This window comes from Musca autumnalis, unplaced genomic scaffold (genome assembly GCF_047663935.1).
Source record: "Musca autumnalis isolate F117 unplaced genomic scaffold, ASM4766393v1 scaffold_2, whole genome shotgun sequence".
In the NCBI taxonomy this organism is placed as follows: Eukaryota; Metazoa; Arthropoda; class Insecta; order Diptera; family Muscidae; genus Musca; species Musca autumnalis.
The window spans coordinates 49,216,940-49,240,031 of NW_027411755.1; the positions used below are offsets into that span (position 1 = coordinate 49,216,940).

At 35.3% G+C, this 23,092-nt stretch overlaps 1 protein-coding gene across 2 annotated transcripts in view; it reads right to left on the minus strand.

The window, feature by feature from the left end:
* Nucleotides 1-23,092, minus strand: part of mol (dual oxidase maturation factor 1 mol) — a 202,458-nt gene that overhangs the window by 10,869 nt on the left and 168,497 nt on the right. For both annotated transcript variants that reach the window (XM_073967655.1, XM_073967654.1), the window contains exon 6: nt 2,061-2,492. In XM_073967655.1, the coding sequence (XP_073823756.1) occupies nt 2,061-2,492 (432 nt within the window). The remainder of the gene's footprint in view (nt 1-2,060; nt 2,493-23,092) is intronic.

A 23,092-nucleotide genomic window follows, 5' to 3' on the forward strand; every position in this document is an offset into this window, starting at 1 on the left:
AATGGAATAATTCGAATTACAATTGAAATATTTCGAATTACAACTGGGATTCTCGAATTACAAATAAAATACGAATTGCAAGTGGAATTCTCGAATTACAACTAAAATGATTCTAATTACATCTGAAAAAGGTGTAGGAGATCTCCTAGTAAAAGACCAGAAAGCCTTCTTGTAGAAGGGAAGTAGTCTTCCAGTAAAATACCGGAAAGTCTTTTCATAGAAGACTATAAGGTTTTCTCTTAGAAGACAATCCTCGCCTACTAGCCTGTTGACTTTAGTAGCAAGTTCGCTAACTCTTGGTTCTTCAGGGTCCATACCATGAAGCTAGTTTCCTAGTTTCGACGTCTCAGCTGCAGATATTAAGCGAGCAGTTGTAGTTGTGATGATGTCCCTAAAATTTCTCTCAACTACCCGGGGACTTGAGGGGCTGTTCCAAAAAACGGTGATTGGTAAATTCTCTAAACCCTTGCTAATCAGATTTCTCAGATGTTAAGGTGGATCTGTAAACGGAGACGATGATAGGGAGGCCATCTGAACAAAGCGCAACGACGGGTTACCAGGAAATGTCATTTATCAGACAGTGTGTCAAAAGGTGAGGTCTGGTGAGCTGTGGAAATTTCCACATAACCTCTTGGGATTATCTTCGTTCAATGTGCAAAATTTGGAGTTATCAATTTGTTCGATCAGTGCTCTGGCCATTGGTCAAATCTCATGATGAGCGTTGATGTCCCCTTACACCAGACGGTTATTGCCAAAACTAATACCAGGCATATAACGCCCATACAGCCGGTATGTACACCTTGACTGCTACCCCAAAGGATGGATCACTAGAGTTCAGCTCACGCGAGATAGTATTGGTTAGACTGATGTATTAAGAAGGCAAGACCTCCTCTAGAAAACTAGTACGCAAACATCTTTTAAGAAAATGACGGAAAATTAAATAAATGAAACATTTTCATTAAATAAATGAAACATTTTCATTAAATAAATGAAACAGGTTTGCAGTTCCTAATACTTATTTATATTATCAATTTTCTTCTAATTATTTTTTCTTTATTAAACAAATGTTTTATATTTTTCACAACCATAAACAGAACACATTTATAAATTTGCCACATACATACATATGTGTGTATGGAATCACATACATACATATGTATGCATGAATATTTGCAAAACCTAGCAGAAGCGTCAATAACAGCATTTACGAAAGTATTTCATTACATTAATGAAAGTATTTCATTACATTAATGAATGTATTTCATTATGTTAATGAAAGTATTTCATTGTATTAATGAAAGTATTTCATTTTGTTAATGAACGTATTTCATTATGTTAATGAAAGTAGTTCATTGCACTAATGAAGAGGTTGCATTGCATCAACGAAGAAGTTCCATTGTATCAATGCAGAAGTTTCATTGTATTAATGAAATAGTTTAATTGCAATAATGAACAAATTCGTTCATTTTTCTTCAATGATACCCAATAAAACTTTTTTCGTATAGTTATAGTTCAAAATCAATGACACATTTCATTGATGGAATGTACGATTTCGTTTATGTTATGAAGCTTTTTCTTTCAGTGTAGCTACAGGTTTCGCTAAGCTTTGTTTCCTGGATCGAAACGACCATAATGTTTATCCTACTTATAAAGTCCCACAATCTCACTGCCTTGGCTCGTGTATGCAATGTACGTTTCTCTACGTTCAGTTTTTTTCTTGTGTTAGATCGCATGGTTTGTTACTAGGGACTTCAATGGACACCCGAATTGTTACATTCCATCCTGTTAGAGCGATTGAATGTTCCAGGCTTTTCATCTTGTATAATAGAGTAACCATCACGCATATTGCGAAAGCTCGCAAGCCCTGCCAATTTCTACAGGTTCAGAATTTTCGGATTTTGTTCAGTGCCAAATTTTATACTCCTATCTTCCTCTCCCACTACTTTACAATGAATTCTCCTACGTTCCAAACTCACTTACCTTAATAAAACAAAGCAAACTACAATCCAAATACGTACATACATACATTGATGTTTCATTCATTTCATTCAGTTACTTACCTGCTACCAATAGCAACCAATAACACCAGCCCAAATGAAATTCCAAACGTCCACCCTCCATGTATATGGTCAGCGGTCTCTTTGGCAATTGACAATAATAGCCAATATTGGTGCATATCAAAAGTGCACCGGTTAAGGCCTTCATATATGCACCGTAACGTGGCACAGCGATAAGCAGCAAATTCATCATCAGCCATGAGGCTAGGGAGGCCCACAGTAAAATGCTAGCAAAATAGCCGGCAGCACGATATTGGCCACCCCATGAGAAACCTTCACGGCCGAGACTGAAATACTCAGCTACCGTTAAGATGGGATACGGTAGGCCACGCTTCAATGCCTCACGATAATTGGTACTCATATCGGTGGCACCCTCCCAGGTGAAACGTTCATTATAATCGATGTCCGGTGGTGTCCAATTGCCAACGGGTATGGCTGAAAAAAACACAAAAACGAAATATAGAAGTAGAAGAAGATGGTAAAGTACAAACGGAAATTGAAACATAGATACAAACAAACAAGCAAGTATACAAAAAAAACAACATCAGAAGTAAGCATAAAAACAAACATTAATTTTTCATTTCCATTGCATGTTGGTGGTGGTGGATAGCAAAGTGTCTGTGAGCCTGTGTTGACTATATGCTGGTCCTTGACCATGCTGCAGCAATTGTTGATATTTTGGTATTGTCATTGTCATTGTTGTTGTCGTTGTTCGTTTAGTTGTTTACTCATATGATGTTCAGGCCTATAAATTTTTTACTTTATTCTGTCGAAACATAATCTTCAGACAGTCACCGGCAGAGAAAATTTCTACCGAAAAAGGCTTTGCAGAAATATTGGTGTTTTTTGTTTTTTTTTCCTGTAGGTTTGCTTACATTGCGTATTTGTTTACTTTTGAACTGTCTATAAGTCTGGCTGTTGGCTGTTTATTCTGGCTTAAAATAAAAATTGATAACCATTAATTAAATGATAAATGCTTTATTTGTTCAGCCAGAAATGAAGAGGTCTGGTGAAAATATTTACAACAATTAAAGCTGGCAGAGGTGTAAAGGCAAAGGCGAAATTTGAGGGATTCTCTTAAAGAGGAGGTTGGTGTTAAAATTTAAAAATTTCAAATTTGTTGTGAACAGTAAACATAACTAAGCTAAGGATGGAAAGACATCTAGAACTTTGATAGTGAAATTTCAAAGAATATTTGTGATCTCGAAGGTAGGATGCTTTAAGCGCATCGTATAAAGGGGTCTCAGACACACCCAGACTTTGTTGAAGACTGGAAGGACACTCAGAGCTTTCATTGGACAACTTCAAAGAAAATGTTGGATTTTTTAAAATAATTTTTTTTAGAATCTGGGTCGGAGGGGGCTTGGAAGTCATCGGCAAAAAGGCAATTACATTTCAGACAATTTAAAATCGCGCGATTTTTCCAAAGATATTTTCGCCTGCAGCGCTGTTCGATTTAAAAAAAAATATTTGCCTATCTTAACAAAAACGTTCTATTTTCTTAAATAGTGAAAATATTTTTGAAAAAATCGCGCAATTTTTCTAAAAATAATTTCGCTTGTTGTGCTTTTCGATTTTAAAAAATAATTGCATATTTTTACAAAAACTTTCTATTTTCTTAAATAGTGAAAATATGTTTGAAAATATAAAATAAAATAAAATCACTTAAAATAAATAAATAAAAAAATCACTTAAATTAAAATAATAAAAATTTAAAAAAATAAGTTTCAGTGTTTTATTTATAAATGCACTTAAAAGTAGAAAATAATTTGTCGCTTAGCCTCAATAAATAAATGTATTCTTTCTCATGATGGAATCTCTCAAATAAAACGCTTGTCGTTTAATTTTGCCACCATATGCAATTTAAATACAAGGACCGCTTTGAAAGGTTCACCGAAATGAGTCCTTAAAGTTTTGTTTACAAAGATATAATATTTTCTTGGGCAAGTTCATGCTTCCTTATGGCTGGGAAACTCTAAAAATTCCTCGGCAATGCCAGATTTATTTTACCACGCCAGTAGCGAAGCATTGTGAAGCACAGCTCCTCCTCATGATGGGAATCACTTTCAGTTTCGAAACGTGGATATGGATTGTGGGAAATACCAAGCCTCTAAAAGCATTGTACTCTATAATCACACCTTTCAACCGAGTACGGAACCAGAAGAGGTCGTGCGAGCGAACGGTTCCCGGTTCAAGGACGTAGAGAAGATTTCCCCCAGTAGTGTGTGTGTGAACTGCAGGAGTTTGTGGAATTTAGACTTCTAAAGTCTAAGAATCGTAGCATGAAAGAGAGATGGAACCCTTAACTATATCCTCAGCTATATGACTAAAGAAGTTATATACCCTTTTTAACGATAAGAAATGTGTCTCATTGAAAAAGTGGTTCTGACCCCCTCAATCATGTCATTGGATAGTCAACTATATATGTGTGCGTGAACGGCAGAACTTTTATGGAATTCAGAAACCTAAAGTAGAAGACACGTACCTTTAAACAGAGTATTTACCAAGGAGAAGTGGTATCTCTTGCACTGTTTACCTTGCTTAAAATGTACCCCTTCGAATTGCATAGACATCAAACCAGGGTAAATGCACAAAACGACCACGAAAACGCGACAAAATCGTTTAGTTGTCAATGAGAGCCGTACCTAAAATTTTCTGAGCGACATTTTTGTAGAACATTTCGAAGCTGAAAAACGACATCATGTGGTACTTTTGTAGCGTCTCTTAAAATAAAGTACGAAGAGGACATTGAAGGAAGCGAGTTAGAAGCTCGAAGTGCTCTACTAAAATAATCCCCATTCGATTTGACTGCAGACATGTCATCACAAAAATAAGCTAAAACAATAGTGAACAAAAATATAACTCAAATTCCTGATCCCTTACAGGGTCTCTAACAAAAACTTCATCACGCCATAACGCGGAAGTTCGACTCACGGCGGATCTGTCCTTTGGGTTTCTTAGTATACTCACCAAGGGCTTTCATCTCCAAAAGGAATTATCTCTGCCCCAAAATTTGTGTTCACAGTGTTATTAGACAGCTCATCACTGCTGAAATAAGGGGTGACTATGAATACATTGGGTGCGGTGAAGTGGTGATGATTTACGTGGGTATCTGTCTAGATGGCTAAACACCACGGCACTACCTACCAGAGCTCCGATTTGCTCTATTTTATTCCCGAGTGAGAGTACGAGTTTAACAAGAAATTTACTCTCCACTCTATTGTTGACAGCGCTCGCGAGTGAGAATCGACATGTTCGTAAGAATTTATCTAAGAGTGGAATCAAGTGGATAAAAGAGAGCATACTCGATATTTTCTACTTGCAGAAGTACTGCTGGTCATATTCCGGAAGTCTGCTTTCAACACTAGGCTGGTTACGGCCGACCAACCAACTTTCCTTGAACCAATTGTGTCAAAGTGTTTGGATCTGATCATCACGGTACGGAGCACCATTTAAAGCTACTGTCTTTCTGTGGTCCCTGAATTAAGTCACTGGTACGACGTCGTTACCAAAAGGCTACTACCAATTGGCTACTAAACGTAGCGGGATAGGTGGCCCAGCTGCATGTGAGGTTCGATAGGTAATTTAAGTCTTCTCCACAAGCCACTGCTCTTTATACCCTCAGTCTTTAGGCTAACAAGGGTATATACACTATGATCTGTTTGGCTGGTGCACGCGAAAACTCTCGAACCGATCAACCGATTCGAACCCAATTTTGCACTTCGTAATATTTTGACCAAACTTAGTTTAAGTTCGAAGATGAGTCATATCGGTATACTGCTTCGGGTACCTCACCTACAAAACTTAAAAAATTTTCTGCAAAGTGGTGTAAACTATAAATCTCGAAGAGAGCAATCGGCCTGGTACAAACATTGCACGTTGTATTATTCCTTTCGGTCCTATCTGTACACTTCATCGGGTACCTCCCACACAACATTTTGGAAACAGAGCTCCTCTCAGATCATTTCGAAATTTGTTTCACCCGGTTGTCCTTTCGACCCCCTTACGGCGGTACAATTTTGTTCGTGTGTAAGTCCATACTTCCTTAGATAATAGCCTAAAAGCTCCATGAAACCCTGACGGCACCAACTAAAATGCACGATATCTCTCCCAGGGAGTTTCTGATTGGTCCAAATTTTGCATATCGTATTATTTCATCCTGTTATGTATCAGGTTGGAATATGAACTATATTGGTCCACTACTTCGGGTACCTCCCACACAAAATTCGGAAAAAGTGAAGTTTGAGGACTCGTATCTGATCGTTTTGAAATTTTTTGCAGAAGGTTGTTTTCACAGTCGCTATTATAACGATAGATTTTTCCAGTGTAAGTCCATGGTTCCTGAGATAATGGTCCAAAAGCTCCAAAAAACCCTTTGGTACATACTAAAAGGGCTAGTGTGAATGATGTCCCTCTAATATTTTCAAAAAATTCTTCAAAACTAAGTTTAACGTAATTTAATATTTAGAGATCTGTATGATCAGAAGTTTGCTTACTAAAAATTCTTTGGCAGACCAAGGCCACTTTGGCAGACCAAGACCACTTTCAGAAAACAATGTGAAAATCTAGGTGGCGCCACTGTGATAAACTTTGTCGCACGCATTGAATGTTCAAATTTGCCCTAAGGACTGCAATAATCTGCTTGTATATAACACAAGTGGCCCGTATTCATAGGAATCGACGATTTTACCGGTTCGCCAACCCAGATATGTCAAGAAAAATGTTCATGGTCTTAAAATACAAACTTCTAGCGTCTAGACTAACGAGCCTATCATATAAACATGAAGAGCATGCAAAAGAAGTCGTGAAAGATCCGATCTTTTCATCAGCATTTGAACCCATTCGATCGATCCAATATAGATGAATTTTGTGTTTTTATTTATACACATTTGTCTAAATATATAAGATTAATTATTTACAATAGGCTTGATTTGTCGGAGACTCGAAATCACAACCAACGTTGTTAAAACTCTCGTCGTAATGATAATGTCATTGCAAAGGGTTGGTGAAAGTGACATGCCAAAGCATTGGTGGAAATGAAATACCAAGGCATTGGTGAAAATGGCATGTCAAAGCGTTGGTGTATATGACATGCTTTGGATCCAAAAATGAATAGCATCTTTTGGGGTCCACACTCATATAAAATTCATCGATGAAGATGGCAAAAAAGATGACATGCCAGATCACTTGCACCCACGATTGAATGGCATCTTTGGCATCGAACATTTTGCTGGGTAGGCAATACAAAAATATGGTTTGAATGCCGTACTAGGATATCAACCCCATCCATCACATCTGAAGAACACCAGCTGACAAGGCTTTTGAAATAAATTGTTGACACCCTTTTTAAAAGGAATTTTGTAATGTGTAACTGTACAGCTGAACATTAAAAACTTTGTGATCTAACTAAGAAAACCCCTTTTGAAAATGTTTGTCATTTCCCACATCCGCTATAAAGTAAATTCTGATATTATTTACTTATGAGCTACAAAATTTTATTTGTTGTAATTTGCATATGATGCAATTACAAACCAATATGAGCTTATAGATCAAGTCATAGATTTTGTTTTCCTTAATGTCAATAATGTGGAACCCGGATGAAGGCTAATGTGTGTATGGTGGTCGTCAATACAAAAGCCACAAAAGCAAACCGTGGATTTTGCAAATGTTGTTGGACCAGTTTTGCCCAATGCAAAGAGCAATTGTTACAAAAACCATTATGTCGGGAACACACAAGTACACAGGTAACACAGACTATTAAATTAAATGGGATTTTACGTTAGAATTTTTATAACACTTTGCCTTTGTGGGTGGTGGTTAGGTGAAACAAACATTTTTTTAACAATCCATCATTTGTGAATTACGAAAGGAAATTCCTAACTTAGACGTGGATATCACAGAATGGAATTTCCAAATGCAAAATTGCTCAACAGATTCTTAATGGATATGTTCATGTCAGATGAAAAGATTGACCATGCTTCTGAGCCATTTCATTTTTAAAGACGTCCTTTGAATTGCTACTTCTAAATAAAATTGTCCATTTGTAAGTTCAAATATCCAACGATGTCGGCTAATTTTCTCATTCACTTTAAATTCAGTATTAAACTATCTACTCTATATGTCCATAATGTCTTTGAATTAGATACCAATTTTAATTTCCATTTCCTTTAAATGCCCAAAATGTATCTCCTCACATACACACATAAATGAAACCTTTAACTCCACACGACATACAAGGAAACCCGTCTAATATCCATATTCGATACTCGAATAAATTATTCTCTAAAAAATTCCCATTCTTTTGTGGCTCTATTTGTAGCTTTTGCTGTCTAGTGTGTCAAGTACACAAATGCCCTTAGCAGGAGGCATTAGACAGACAGATAGCAGCACCAATTAGAAATTATAACATTTATGTAGGTATTTAAATTAATACAACAATATGTTGGTAACACTTAGTTCGGTATTAGTTTCATGAAAGACTTATGATTCGAAATGTGGCTGTGGGAGATCCCTATGCACATATGTATATACGTATGTACGTATATAAATTACTATAACAATTAGTTTTTATGAATGTGTTAAAACATATGAATCTTCCATTGATAACTCGATGTCCAAGAAACAGAATTTGAGGGCGGAAAGTAGTATGCATTTTCAAATAGTCAACCTTAATGGTAAAGTGTTTCAGATACCACAAGCCATTGTAGACAAGCCTCTCTGACTCTCCGATAAAAATGAGGTCCCAAAGCATTGAGCTAAATATAGAATCGGAGTGCACTTATTGATATGACAGAAGTCTTCTCTTGCCTTTTAATCGATTTTGCTCGCAAATTATTTTGTAATCATCTCTCCATATTAACTCCGGTGAATGAAAGACTTGCCATAATGGCCAATTTTTTGAAGATCAGTCGTATCATCTCTCAACCGAAAAATATAAGGGTAAACAGATCAAAGGTATAATCAAAGTATAATTATACCGTCAGAATTCATTCTAACGAGGGTATAATAGTGTATATTACACACTTTCATACGGGCAAAATGTGCCTCATCGAAATAATGGTTTTAGACCCCAAGTATGTTTGGACGAAATCCGTTTCAGACAATTTAGAGTTGACTTAGCACTGTCCTTCCGTCTGTCTGGCTGGCTGGAGCGCACGATAACTCTCGAGCGGATCAACCGATTCGGTCCAAAATTTGACTTTCGTAATATTTTGTCCAAACTTAATTTAAGTTCGAAGATAAGTTATATCGGTCCACTCCTTCCGGTACCTCCCCCACAAAAGTTCGAAAATGTTCACAAAATTTGTATGCAAGATAACTCTTGAAGGAAGTCCATACTTTCCATATCGTAAAATTTCTAGCAGACTTAGATGAGGTTTCAATATGGACTCAATCGGTCTACTCCTTCGGCTACCTCCCACACAAAATTTCGGAATAGTTCAGTTTTCGACCTGCACTCGAATCGCTTTGATTTTTGTTGTGAGAACTTGTATTCACTGCCTCGCTTACGACGGTACATGTTTCATCAGGGGCATGTCCTAGCTATAAAACCCCTATGGAACCATGTAAAGTGGCTGAATGTAGCGCACGGTAACTCTCGAATGGATCAGCTGATTCCGTTCAAAATTTGACTTTCGTAATATTTTTCCAAGCTTTGTTTAATTTGGAAGATGGACACTATCGGTGCGCTACTTCCAGTACCTCCCCCCAAAAGTTAAAAAAAGTGTCACTAAAAAGCTACGCGCTATATCTGTTGAACGGAGCAAGCGTCCAAACTTTGGATTTACTAATATTTTGTTCAAATGTAGTCTTACTTCAGAAATGACCCACTTCGGCCTTCATCCACAAAAATTCAAGATTTTTGTTTAAGAACAATTTAAGATCTGTTCGAAGATCCTTTGGAAATGAAAAGCCGGTATGACATTTGTTATTGTCAAAAGATGAAAGTTTCAATTCACACAAACTGAGGGTATATCGCTGTCGGTAAAGCCGACTGATATTTCTTTACTTGTTTTAATGGTCATTTCATTAAAAAATATTTTAGCCAATTTGTATGCCAATGCAATGGAACAACTGTTGGAAAACTTTAGACTATGTGTAAAAAGTAATGTTAAGCGCACTCGCCTTGAACAGGGTTCAATTCCAAGGATAATATTTGCAACGGTGGCAAATACCCCCAAACGTAATGTAGGCGACATTTTGTGAGAATTTCAGACATACAAAATTTCTCTACAAGCGGAATCTTAAGACACGCCGTTTGGAGTCGTTTATAAAAATTAGGTCTCATATCACTGAGCAAATATGAATCATGCACATAATAAAGGAGTCTCCCTTTTCCATTCGGGGATGTTTATGGGAACATATGTATGTGAATAAGGTATGACGAACAACAGGCAGCCGCAAAGAAATCCACTCAATACACACAGCTGCTCCTCCAGATAACATGCAAGCGAAATGGCGCAATGTTTCCTACTCCATGCTAACATCCGAAAAATAAGTACCAGAAATTCGACTACGAGCTTCGTTCTGTTGCCGAAGCTTAAATGAGGGTTATCGGGAGAATGGGAAGGAACAATAGAACAATAAAACATGGAAAAGAGAGAAAACAAGTAAAAAAGCTCTGTCGAAAAAGCCGACCTCAGCCTATGTGAATTGAAACGTTCATCTACGGACAGATCGAATGTATTTAGAGTCTTTTCTGAATTTTGTAGTGGGTCATGGTATAACTTTTGGACCAGTATGCCAGGAAGGCAGCGAATTCAAGTTGCTTCAACAAAAATCAAAGTGATGCGAGAGCAGGTGTTAAAGTGAACTTATCCGACATTTTGTGTGGGGGGTACATGAAGGAGTGGACAAATATAGACCATATTTAAACCTGATCTATACCTGGAAGATATATTAGGATCTGTAAAGTATGGACCAAATCGGTCACTCCTTTCAAGAGTTATCGTGCGCACAATTTTTCCAATCATTTTTGAATTTTTGTGGGAGAGGTACCTGAAGGGCTTATCTTCGAACTGAAACTAAGTTTGAACAAAATATTACGAAGGCCAAATTTTGGACCAAATCGGCAGATCCTTTTGAAAGTTATCTTGCGCTCCAACCCATACACACGGTGTCACAGGAGTGTTTTGCATATTTCAGGCTATTTTCTCAGGAAGTATGGACTTGCCCCTGATTAAACTTGTATCGTCGTATGGGGGGTAGTGAATATAAGTTGTTACAACAAAAATCAAAGCGTGTTGGTATGAAGAATAAACGATGAGGAGCGACGATACCACAGAGCCCTCTAACGCCTATAACATTGTGTCAAGCTTACTGTGTGAATAACTAAAGACGGCTTTGGTTAACTGAAAACGATTGGTTCATATCAATGCGGCTTTTGACCTGACAAATCCACTATTAGCCAGATATTTAATTCGAGGCAAATCCTGAAAATACCAAAGAGATTCAGATCGACACTAACCATATTTTTGTTGACTATAATTGTGCGTTCAACAGTCGAAAACGTTCAAACTTATCAAAGTCAGGACTTGATATGATATTCCCGAAAAGTTTATATTGCTTCGTAAAATGATATGCGCAGTACTTTAAGCACGGTATTTATATTTAAGAAAATTATAAAAATATATTCTGTATAGAAGCCTTATTTATTGGAGTCCATGTCAAACAAAAAGGTGAAAACACTGTTTGCCTCAATTCCAGGAGGCTTAAGCCCACCTGTATCTAATAAAATGTTACCCAGCATACTTTGAGAATGACTGAGAGTAGATGTTCCCATTGGCACAAATCCTCGGAAGTCCCAAGAAATGCAGATCGACACTAACTATATGTTGATGGTGTTTACCGACGTCTCACAGTGATTCATAATTCGATTTTCCTGACCAAAACCACAATTTTTATAAAGAATTAGATATCCTTTAGGCTAAGCACGGTGCGCCTTAACTAATATTAAATGAAAGGTACTTACACCTTGGAAGTTTTTGGGAATTCTAAAACTACAGATTAAAAAATCAAAAAAGCAAAAAAAAAATAGCCGGAGGGATTTGCCACTAAATCGCGGTCAAAGTTCACATTTTTAGGGGTTTTTATGTCTTCATGGTTTTACTTGAAACTCGCTGGTCCTATCGTAATTGGACTAAAGAAAATGTTGTAGCAGTGAACATTCTCTACAAGATTGGCCTTAATGGTATTTTCGTAGATTTTACCATTTTGGAGATATAGAAGTTCAAACTGGGACAATGCACAGACTGTATCGTCTCCTTATAAAACAATGTCATGCACGATGCGCCTTAACTAACTTAAAAAAAAAAACCGCTTACACCTGTGTAATTTTTTGCGGTTTGTGAAGCAGCAATGTTCATGGATGAGAAAAATCCCCCAGTGATTTTTTCTTGTTTTTGGATTTTTCTCATCTATGAACATTGCTGTTTTAGAATCCACAAAACTTCCCAGGTGTAAGCGATTTTCGTTAAAAGTTAGTTAAGGCGCATCGTGCATGACATTGTTTTATAAGTAGGCGATACAGTCTGAGCATTGTCCCAATTTGAACTTCCATATCTCAAAAATTATAAAACATATTATTATTATTATCACATACTCTTTGTGGTGTGTTTTCAGCGATATAATGTTAAGCCTATGCTTCCTAATAAAATGCCCCAAAAGCTCTAAAAATCCTAAGGTGACCAGCTGCAATGCAAGTGGGAACTGTCGAACATTTCTCTCAAACTCAAATCAAGCTTAAAAATCGGACAACTCCTTCCGGTACATCCCGGACAAAACTTCAAAATTTCCGACTTAGTGCATATTAAGAGTTGTGCGAGGATTGTTGTGAAATTTTTCGAAGGTCCTCCTTGTGATTCTTATTACACCACCTTGGCTCTTGATTTCCGTTAACTGGACATCTCTTCCGAAGCGAAATGTGTAAAAACATTCTGCCCATTCCTGCAACCTTCTGAGATATGTCGGTTCAGATTTTATATAGCCCCCATATATATTTTTTCCCGATTTTGCTACAACTCGTTCAATTTTGATCGAATAGCCTTCAAATTTAGTGTGTGTTATTTTCTTGGGTCCATCAGTCGCTACACCGATTTTTACAAAAAATCGGTTCAGATTTGGATAAAGGCCCTATATATATCTTTCCCCGATTTTGCTATAGCTCGGTCAATTTTAATCGAATAGCCTTCAAATTTAGTATGTGATATTTTATGCCCCTGAGTAGTTTCACCAATTTTTGATGAATAGCCTTCAAATTTAACAACAGTCCACTGTTCTGTTTTTCATTTGACCTGGCTAGATGAGTGCTTGCACTAGTATTTATGAGGGTACAGGAATGAAAAATATCAACTTTGGTCCATATCGGTTCAAGTTTGAATATGGCTTTCATATATAATTTCGCCCGATGTCACTCAGGTTAATTACGTCACATTTTCCTAATTTAATAAATATCTCACATACATTGCGTGTTTTTTGTCAAAATCGGTAAAACTGAAAAAGGGCCCAAGAAAACACCCATGTTAAATTTGAAGGCTATATCCAAATCTGTACCGATTATATAGTCCCATAGTTCCCTTTAGAAAAATATGTACATAGAATCACTGTCTGAGTCGATTTACGCATATCCGCTTGTCTGTCTGACCGCCCGTCCGTCCATGTATTTTTGTAAACAAAGTACAGTACGCATTTATTGTTCGGTTCGCGTGATATTTGGGGAAGATACTTTCATTGGTTAAAGGAGGAACGCTATTTATTTTGGTAAGAATTGGTTCAGATACGGATATAAATCCCATGTATTTCTTCGGCCAATTTCAGGTATTTGATGGAACCAGCAAGCCATTTGTCTCCAATTTCATGAAATTTGGAATGTGTGACGGAATGTGATCCAAAAATGAGAAATATAAATACCCCGTGGTGAAAATAAGTTGATTAATTTCTGATGGTCCTATTGTTGCAACGCGGAACCGGGTATGCTAGTAGGAGAATAAAATAAAATTAACACCAAAGCACACTATTTACTGGGTTGTGCAAATCTTCCAATTGTTTTTGCCCAGATTATTGGTTCCAAGACAATACTGCTTTATGCTCTCATATAAATACATATGTAAGTATGTATGTAAATGATATCAGGTAACTATTGTTACCAATAAATGTTGTTGTACAGTTTGTATGATGTTGCATGTTACTTATTTTAATAATACAATTTATTAGTGAATGTGTTTTGGAGATAGAGGGATAGATGGATGTGTGTCATTAATTTATACACAATATCTATTATGGTAATAATTATAATGGAAGTTAGAAAAACTTCAGTAGTTGATACCACTTCTTTATTACCATTGAGAATGAGGAATGAGAATATGTTCCGAGAATTGTTCTATTGTTCCATTACCACGCGTAATATTAAAACACACAATTTTCCATGTCATATTAAGTAGTTTTTGGAAGAATTTAGTTTATGAACATTTAATAGGTTAATTTGTTTCCACGAAACGACACACTTGTATTCACATATAAAAATTGGATAATTTCATAAATTATGCCTTGAGGTAATGCGAATCAAATGATTTAATTAGTTAATGGTGTGAAATTTTATTTAAATTTAATTAATTCTAAATATTTTCCCAACAATGATATTAAGTATTTAAAAACTTAGCAAAATAATTTAGAACAGAATCAAACAACTTTTTTTGCTACCATATTTTTCGGTTTTCACTACTTTTTACAACTTAAGATTTAAATTCTTGAAATTTTTTCTACCGTGTATGATCCAACAAAATTCAGTGTGTTGTATGCTGTATTCTGTAACTTATATATATTAATTTCTTTGTAAAAATCATCAATTTCCACACATTTTAAAACCTCAAATAATTAAATAATTATTTTTTCAAAAATTCCAATTATGGGAAATAACAAAATTGTTCCTTTTGTTCCGTCAGCTAACCTCAATATTGCCATAAATAAATCACTGAACACTCACCCAAACACACGCACACAAACTAAATGAATTAGTTATGTAAAAAATGCGGAACTAACCTTCTTACAAGTTGTTACAAATGCACAAAGCAGCAGCAAAAATAACAACAACAACGGCGTCGAATAGCAACTTTAACTAGTAGTATTTTGTTGCTACTGTAGTTGTAATGCAAATGAAAAACAATTTTATACGCCAAAAAGTTGTTAACAACGCCAACAACAAGATACCTATGAACATGCATTTAGGTTATGTTGGCAATGGCCAAATAACATACCGGCTTACGATGGGGGCATTACCACGCACGCACTCACTCATTCAGGTATAAACGGACGTACATACATAGATATGTACGTACTAAGTGTATGTGCAAAATCAATCGTCAAGTTAAACATTAGACAAGTTGGGGAAATACAATATATCGTCAACGTCAGATGTGTATGTGCGAGTTAGATGGTGTTTAATAAGGAGAGGTAAGTGGGGTATTTAAAGGGAAACGAAAATTAAAATATTTTATAGAATATAATATCGATAACATGAAGTTAATGTAATATTTTCTAAAACCTGTGTTATCGTTAGCAAAATCTTCCACAGATAATGGTGTCGATAACAATATATTTTTTTTAAAAAATAGTGTCGATAACAATATTTTGTTTAAAAATAGTGTCGATAACAATATTTTCTATAGAAAGTAGTAGCGATAACAATATTTTATTACAGCAAACAGTGTCGATAACCATATTTTCTATAGAAACTAATATCGAAACAATTTTTTAGTGTCGATAACAATATTTCTTTACAAAATAGTGCCGATAACAATATATTTTTTAGAAAATAGTTCGATAGCAAAATTTTCTTTACAAAGTAGTATCGATAACTATATTGTCTTTAGAAAATAGTGTCGATAAAAATATTTTTTTTCTATAGAAAATAATGTCGATAACAATATTTTTTTTGGAAATAGCAATATTTCCTTTACAAAAGAGTGTCGATAACAATGTTTTCTTAAGAAAATAGTGTCGATAAATAGTGTCGATAGAAATATTTTGTATGGAAAATAGTGTAGATAAGTATATATCATATGGAAAATAGTTCCGATAACAATATATTCCATAGAAAATAGTGTCGATAACAATATTTTCCACAGAAAATAGTGTCGATAACAATGTTTCCATAGAGCGTGGTATCGATAACAGCATATCCTATAGAAAATAATATCAAAAACAATATTTTCTATGCAAAGTACATTATTAAAAAAAATAAAAATAATTTCCATTGAGAAGCGTGTTGATAACAATAGTTTCTATAGAAAGTAGTGTCGACAACAATATTTGCTATAAAAAATAGTCTCGATAACAGTATTTGCTAACGAAAATGGTGTCTATAACAATAGTCGCTAAAGAAAATAGTGTCGATAACAACATTTGCTATAGAAAATAATGTCGATACCAATAGTTGCTACAGAAAAATAAGACTATAGCAACATTTTCTAATTGTCGATAACAGCATTTTCGATAGAATATAATGCCCTTAACAGCATTTTCTATAGAAAATAATGTCGATACCAGCATTTCATATAGAAAACATTGTCGATAATAGCATTTTCTATAGAAAATAGCGACGATAATTCTCTTTTTATAGAAACTAGTGCCATTAAGACTTTTTTGCCTTTATCTTCGCATATTGTCCTCCCATTTCTAATAACCCTATTAATTAACTAAATATGCAATTTTACATTGACATAACAAGTAGTTGGCGTTTCGAGTAACCACCACCAAACCGGCATAGTTGGTAAGATTTTATAATAAATAGAGACCGGTAAAATCGTAACGCCTCTAGCTGCCACTGTCATAGTCAATTGCATCGTTTCTTAGCCACTGAATCGCCAAACTGACGTCTACCTTTTGCGGATGCTTTGTGATACCAAATATTGCAGTTGTTTGAAAAATTGGCAAGGACTGATTGGTTTTTATTTGCATTTGTGGTCGGCAACTTCCATATGGGGGTTATGTGAAGTGTCAGGCGCCTGTGTGAAGTGAAGCCTTTAGTAAGCTTCATATGTAATTGCTTTCTTTTGTTATCGATAACATTTTCTATAGAAATTGTTGTTATCGACAACATTTTCTATAGAAATTGTTGTTATCGACAACATTTTCTATAGAAATTGTTGTTATCGACAACATTTTCTATAGAAATTGTTGTTATCGACAACATTTTCTATAGAAATTGTTGTTATCGACAACATTTTCTATAGAAATTGTTGTTATCGACAACATTTTCTATAGAAATTGTTGTTATCGACAACATTTTCTATAGAAATTGTTGTTATCGACAACATTTTCTATAGAAAATAATTTTATCGAGACTATTTTCTATAGAAAATTTTCTTATCGACACTATTTTTTTAAAGAAAATATTGTTATCGACATTATTTTCTATAAAAATAATTGCAATCGACACTATTTTCTATAGAAAATATTGTTGTCGACACTATTTTCTATAGAAAATATTGTTATCGACACTATTTTCTATAGAAAATATTGTTATCGACAATATTTTCTATAAAAAATGTTGTTATCGGTACTATTTGCTGCAGAAAATATTGTTAACAGTACTGTTTTTTATAGATATTATTGTTACCGACAATGTTTTGTAAAGAAAATACTGTTATCGACACTATATTCTACCGAAAATTTTGTTATCGTTGTTATTTTGTATAGACAATATTGTCGGTACTGTTTTCTATAGAAAATATTGTTATCGACAATGTTTTCTATAGAATATGTTGTTATCGGAACTGTTTTTCAAAGAAAATCAAGATATCGATACTACATTCTATAGAAAATAATTTTATCTATCGACTATCGTTGCTATCGACACTATTTTCAATAGAAAGTGTTGTTATCGACACTATTTTCAAGAGAAAATATTGTTATCGACACTATTTTCTATAGAAAATATTGTTATCGACACTATTTTCCATAGAAAATATTGTTATTGACACTACTTTCTATCGACACTATTTTCCATAGAAAATATTGTTGTTGACACTACTTTCTATCGACACTATTTTCTACACTATATTTTTAACGACACTATTTTTATAGAAAATATTGTTATCGGCACTACTTTCTATAGAAAATATTGTTATCGACACTATTTCTTATAGAAAATATTGTTATCTACACTATTTCCTAGAGAAAATATTGTTATCGACACTATTTTCTATAGAAAATATTGTTATTGACACTACTTTCTATCGACACTATTTTCTATATAAAATATTGTTATCGACACTATTTTCAATAGAAAATATTGTTATCGACACTATTTTCTACAGAAAATATTGTTATTGGCACTCTTTTCTATAGAAAATATTGTTATCGACACTATTTTCTATAGAAAATATTTTTTATCGACACTATTTTTATAGAAAATTGTGTTATCGGCACTACTTTCTATAGAAAATATTGTTATCGACACTATTTCCTAGAGAAAATATTGTTATCGACACTATTTTCTATAGAAAATATTGTTATCGACATTATTTTCTATAGAAAATATTGTTATCGACCCTTTTTTCTATAAAAGCTACTGTTATCGAAAATATTGTTATCGTAAGTATTTTTTCGGCACTGTTTTCTATTGTCAGTAAGGTTATCGATCGCAATCAATTTAACAATAAAAAACTAGTGTCAATAAAATTATTTTTATACCCTCAGCCTTTAGGCTAAAGAGGGTATTTACACTTTGATACGACCAAAAATGTGCCTCATCGAAATAATGGTTTTAGACCCCAAGTATGTTTGTACGATATCCGTTTCAGACAATTTTGAGTAGATCTAGCAATGTCCGTCCGTCTGTCTGGCTGGCTGGTGCGCACGATAACTCTCGAACGCATCAATCGATTCGGTTCAAATTTTGGGTATCGAAATATTTTGTCCAGATTCGATTTAAGTTCGAAGATGGGCCATATAGGTCCACTCCTTCAGGTACCTCCCCCACAAATGTTCAAAAATTGTCGCAAAACTTGTGCGCACGATAACTCTTGTAGGGAATAACCGATTTGGTCCATACTTTGCACATCGTGTAATTTCTACCAAACTTAGATGATGTTCCAATATGGACTCAATCGGTCCACTCCTTCGGGTACCTCCCACACAAAATTTCGAATCGCTTTGATTTTTGTTTACGCAAGTTGTATTCGCTGTCCTCTTTTCGACGCTGTAAGTTTCATTAGGGGCAAGTCCATACTTCCTGAGAAAATAGCCTGAAAGGTACAAAAAACCCTATGACACCGTGTGTAGTGGTTGGAGCGCAAGATAACTCTCGAACGGATATGCCGATTCCGGCCAAAATTTGGCCTTCGTTATATTGTTTCCAAACTTAGTTTAAGTTTGTAGATAAGCCATATCGGTCCACTCCTTCAGGTACCTACCCCACAAAAGTTCAAAAATATTCGGAAAAATTGTGCGCACGATAACTCTTGATGGGAGTGTCCGATTTGGTCCATACTTTACACATTCTCATAATATCTACAAGATATAGATCAGGTTCGAACATGGACTATATTTGTCCACTCCATCCGGTACCTAACACGCAAAAATTTGGATAGGTTCACTTTAAGACCTGCTATTAAATCACTTTGATTTTTGTTGAAGCAACTTACATTCGCTGCCTCAATTACGATGGTAAAAGTTGTTTCAGGGGCAAGTCCATACTTCTTGAGAAAACAGCCCGAAGGGTGTAAAAACCCCCTGCGGCACCCCCATGGTCCATGTCGGTCCATTCCTTTAAGTACCTTTTCCGCAAAATTTTTGAACTTTAATCCTAATCAACATTTTTGTCGGTTCATGCGACTAAAATTTTAAAACCCCCTAAATACATAAGTTTTTTGTGAAAAAAGTGTTTCAATTTTCACAGGCTGAGGGTATATCTCTGTCGGCAAAGCCGACTGATACTTTTTTACTTGTTAGTATTCATTGTTATCGACATTCAGCTGTCCCCCCTCAATAACCAAGAAACCATCAATGAATCACCATCATTATTAGTAGCCCACATGTTATGGTCAATTAATAGCAACAACAACATCATTACTAATAATGGCTAACACAACAAAACAAAAACTGCGTTTTAGACCAAGTGACTGCTACCTGCTATTAGCCACGATGGTGTCTTGTTGATGCCAAACGACATTGCTTGGAATGCATACGCATAGTGCCTGATAACAAACAACAGCGTAGACGGATAAATGGTCTGGACATTAACACCGCATACGCAGCAGCAGCAGTAAGAAGTGTCTACATGAATTTATTATGGCGTTTGCTTGCCATAAATATGTACAGGCTTATTTTTTGGATCAGCTGGATAAATGGTAGTTTGGTGCTGGTGGTGTTGGCCATAGACCACAAATGTCAGCAGAACGTGAAAATATGACTTTTTCATATTGAGGAGGAAAGAAAAAAACAAACATTTTTTTATTTTGATTTCTTGTTTTTACCGGTAACCTTGTCTTTGACTGAAGGCCGTTCGTTGTCACAAGAAATAAACGAGCAGACAGACATTCAGCTAGGCAAGCAAGCAAGCTAGTTTTGTACACCTTGAAGCCGCAACACATTAATAGTGCGTGCCGGAACAACTAGCAGCAAGCACCACGTGAATATGCCAACACGTTAATGCCATTTTATAAATGAGTTTTCTCTTCCGATTGTCGTGTGTGCAAGTGTGTGTCGTCTGTTTGTGGTATTGACCACCACCATAAATAACTATAGGAATTTTCCCATCACCACTTGGTAAACTTTGGGCTTTTCTTTCTTATTCTAGTGGCAAATGGGGGAAAAGTAAACATGAGCGTAAATAGCTCTATTTATTGACGATTTATCAGCACGCACCATAAGAAGACACAACGTATAAATAAATGGGAGTCGAATGCAACCCTTTTCCTTTGTAAGTTGTAAGATAAACATATTAATATTTATCACAACAAATTGAGTAATTAATTAGTCTGGTAATTGAATGGTCTACCCTTCCAAGCCCTCTGTAAATTTATTTGTGTGATACAAGGTAATTAAGGACATTTAAGTGGTGTCTGGCTTATTCACTTTTTAAGATTATATCAATAATAATGATTTTATAGAAAAGTGGGGATAAGAAATTCTATAGAAAATAAGGTCGATAACGAAAATTTCTATAGGAAGTTGTATAAAATTATTTTCTTCAACAAAGTATCCCAATATAACACTGTGTTTCATAGCAAATAATATCGATAACTATATTTGCTATAGAAAATAGTGCTGATAGCAATTTATCTTTAGTCAATAACAATATTTTCTATAAAAACCAGAAAAAAAGCATTAAGTTCGGCCGGGCCGAACTTTTCATACCCTCCACCATAAAATATTCATTCCTGTCCCCAACTTTAAGGTAGTACGTTAAAATGTCACATAATGTACATAAAATGCTTCATTCTGGAGGCCCTTTTTTATGGTGCCTATATCTAACTGTTGACAATTTTTGGTGGGCTAGAAATTGGGAGGTACTGTTATATAGGGTTTATAATAAAATATGGTCCTATGTTGACAGTTTTTGATGGGAGCCTTTAATGTCAAATAACTCCTAATTCGGTTAAAAAATTTAGCTGGAATCCTCAAAATATCGAAAATCGGTACATAACGTGGGAACTTCAAATGTCATTAACAGCTAGTTCGGAGGTATCTGGGCTATACGAAAATATGAACTTAAATGAAAAATTTTTGTTGCAGAATTTTTTTTGACTTTTAAATTTCAAATTACAGAAAGTTCGCCAAAAAATAAAGCTAAGGTACGGAAAATCGGGAGGTTTGTTTTGGGGATATACAAAAACATGGACCTACGTTCGGTTAAACATTTTAAGTAATATCCTCAAAGTACCGAAAATCGGGAAGTATCGTTTTATTTGGGCTATGTTGAAAATTGGTGATGCAGATGTGTGGTGACCACTACAACCTTCAAATGTCAAATTACAGTTATTTCTGATAAAAATTGTAGTTAAAATTGCCAAATGGGCTACCGTTATATGGGGGCTATACCAAAACGTGGACCTATGTATGTCCAAAAATTGTGTTATATAAGTTTATTGACATTTAAGAACCCTAAATGTCAAATTATAGCTAAATCGGTCTGAAAATGTAGCTACAAAAGTCAAAATACCGCAAATCGAGGGGTACCGTTATATGGGGGCTATACCAAAACGTGGACCTATGTCCACAAGTTTTGTTAAATAAGTTTATTGACACTTAAGAACCCTAAATGTCAAAATATAGCTAAGTCGGTCTGAAAATGTAGCTAAAACCGTCAAAATACCGTAAATCGGGGGTACCGTTATATGGGGGCTATACCAAAACGAGGAGCTATGTCCACAAGTTTTGTTAAATAAGTTTATTGACACTTAAGAACCCTAAATGTCAAAATATAGCTAAGTCGGTCTGAAAATGTAGCTAAAAACATCAAAACACCGTAAATCGGGGGGCACCGTTATATGGGGGCTATACCAAAACGGGGACCTATGTCCACAAGTTTTGTTATATATGTTTATTGACACTTAAGAACCCTATATGTCAAATTATAGCCAAATCGGTCTGAAAATGTAGCTGAAAACGTCAAAATACCGTAAATCGGGGGGTACCGTTATATGGGGGCTATACCAAAACGTGGACCCATATATCCCATCTTCGAACTTGATCTTCCGACGGCTAAAAAAATGGTATTCCCCAATTTTCAGCGAAATCGGTCAACAAATGCGACCTGTACGTTGCGAACGGACGGACGGACGGACGGACGGACGGACATGCATAAATCGACTCAGAAAGTGATTCTATATATATCCCTAGAAGGAACTATGGGTCTACCTCGCTTCCTTTTGTATGTTACATACAAATGCACTAACGCATAATACCCCTTACCACATAGTGGTGTAGGGTATAAATAGTGTCAATTAAAACATTTTCTCTAGAAAATAGGCTCGATAAAGGTATTTTCTATAGAAAATAGTGCCGATAACAATAATTTCTCTAGAAAACATTAC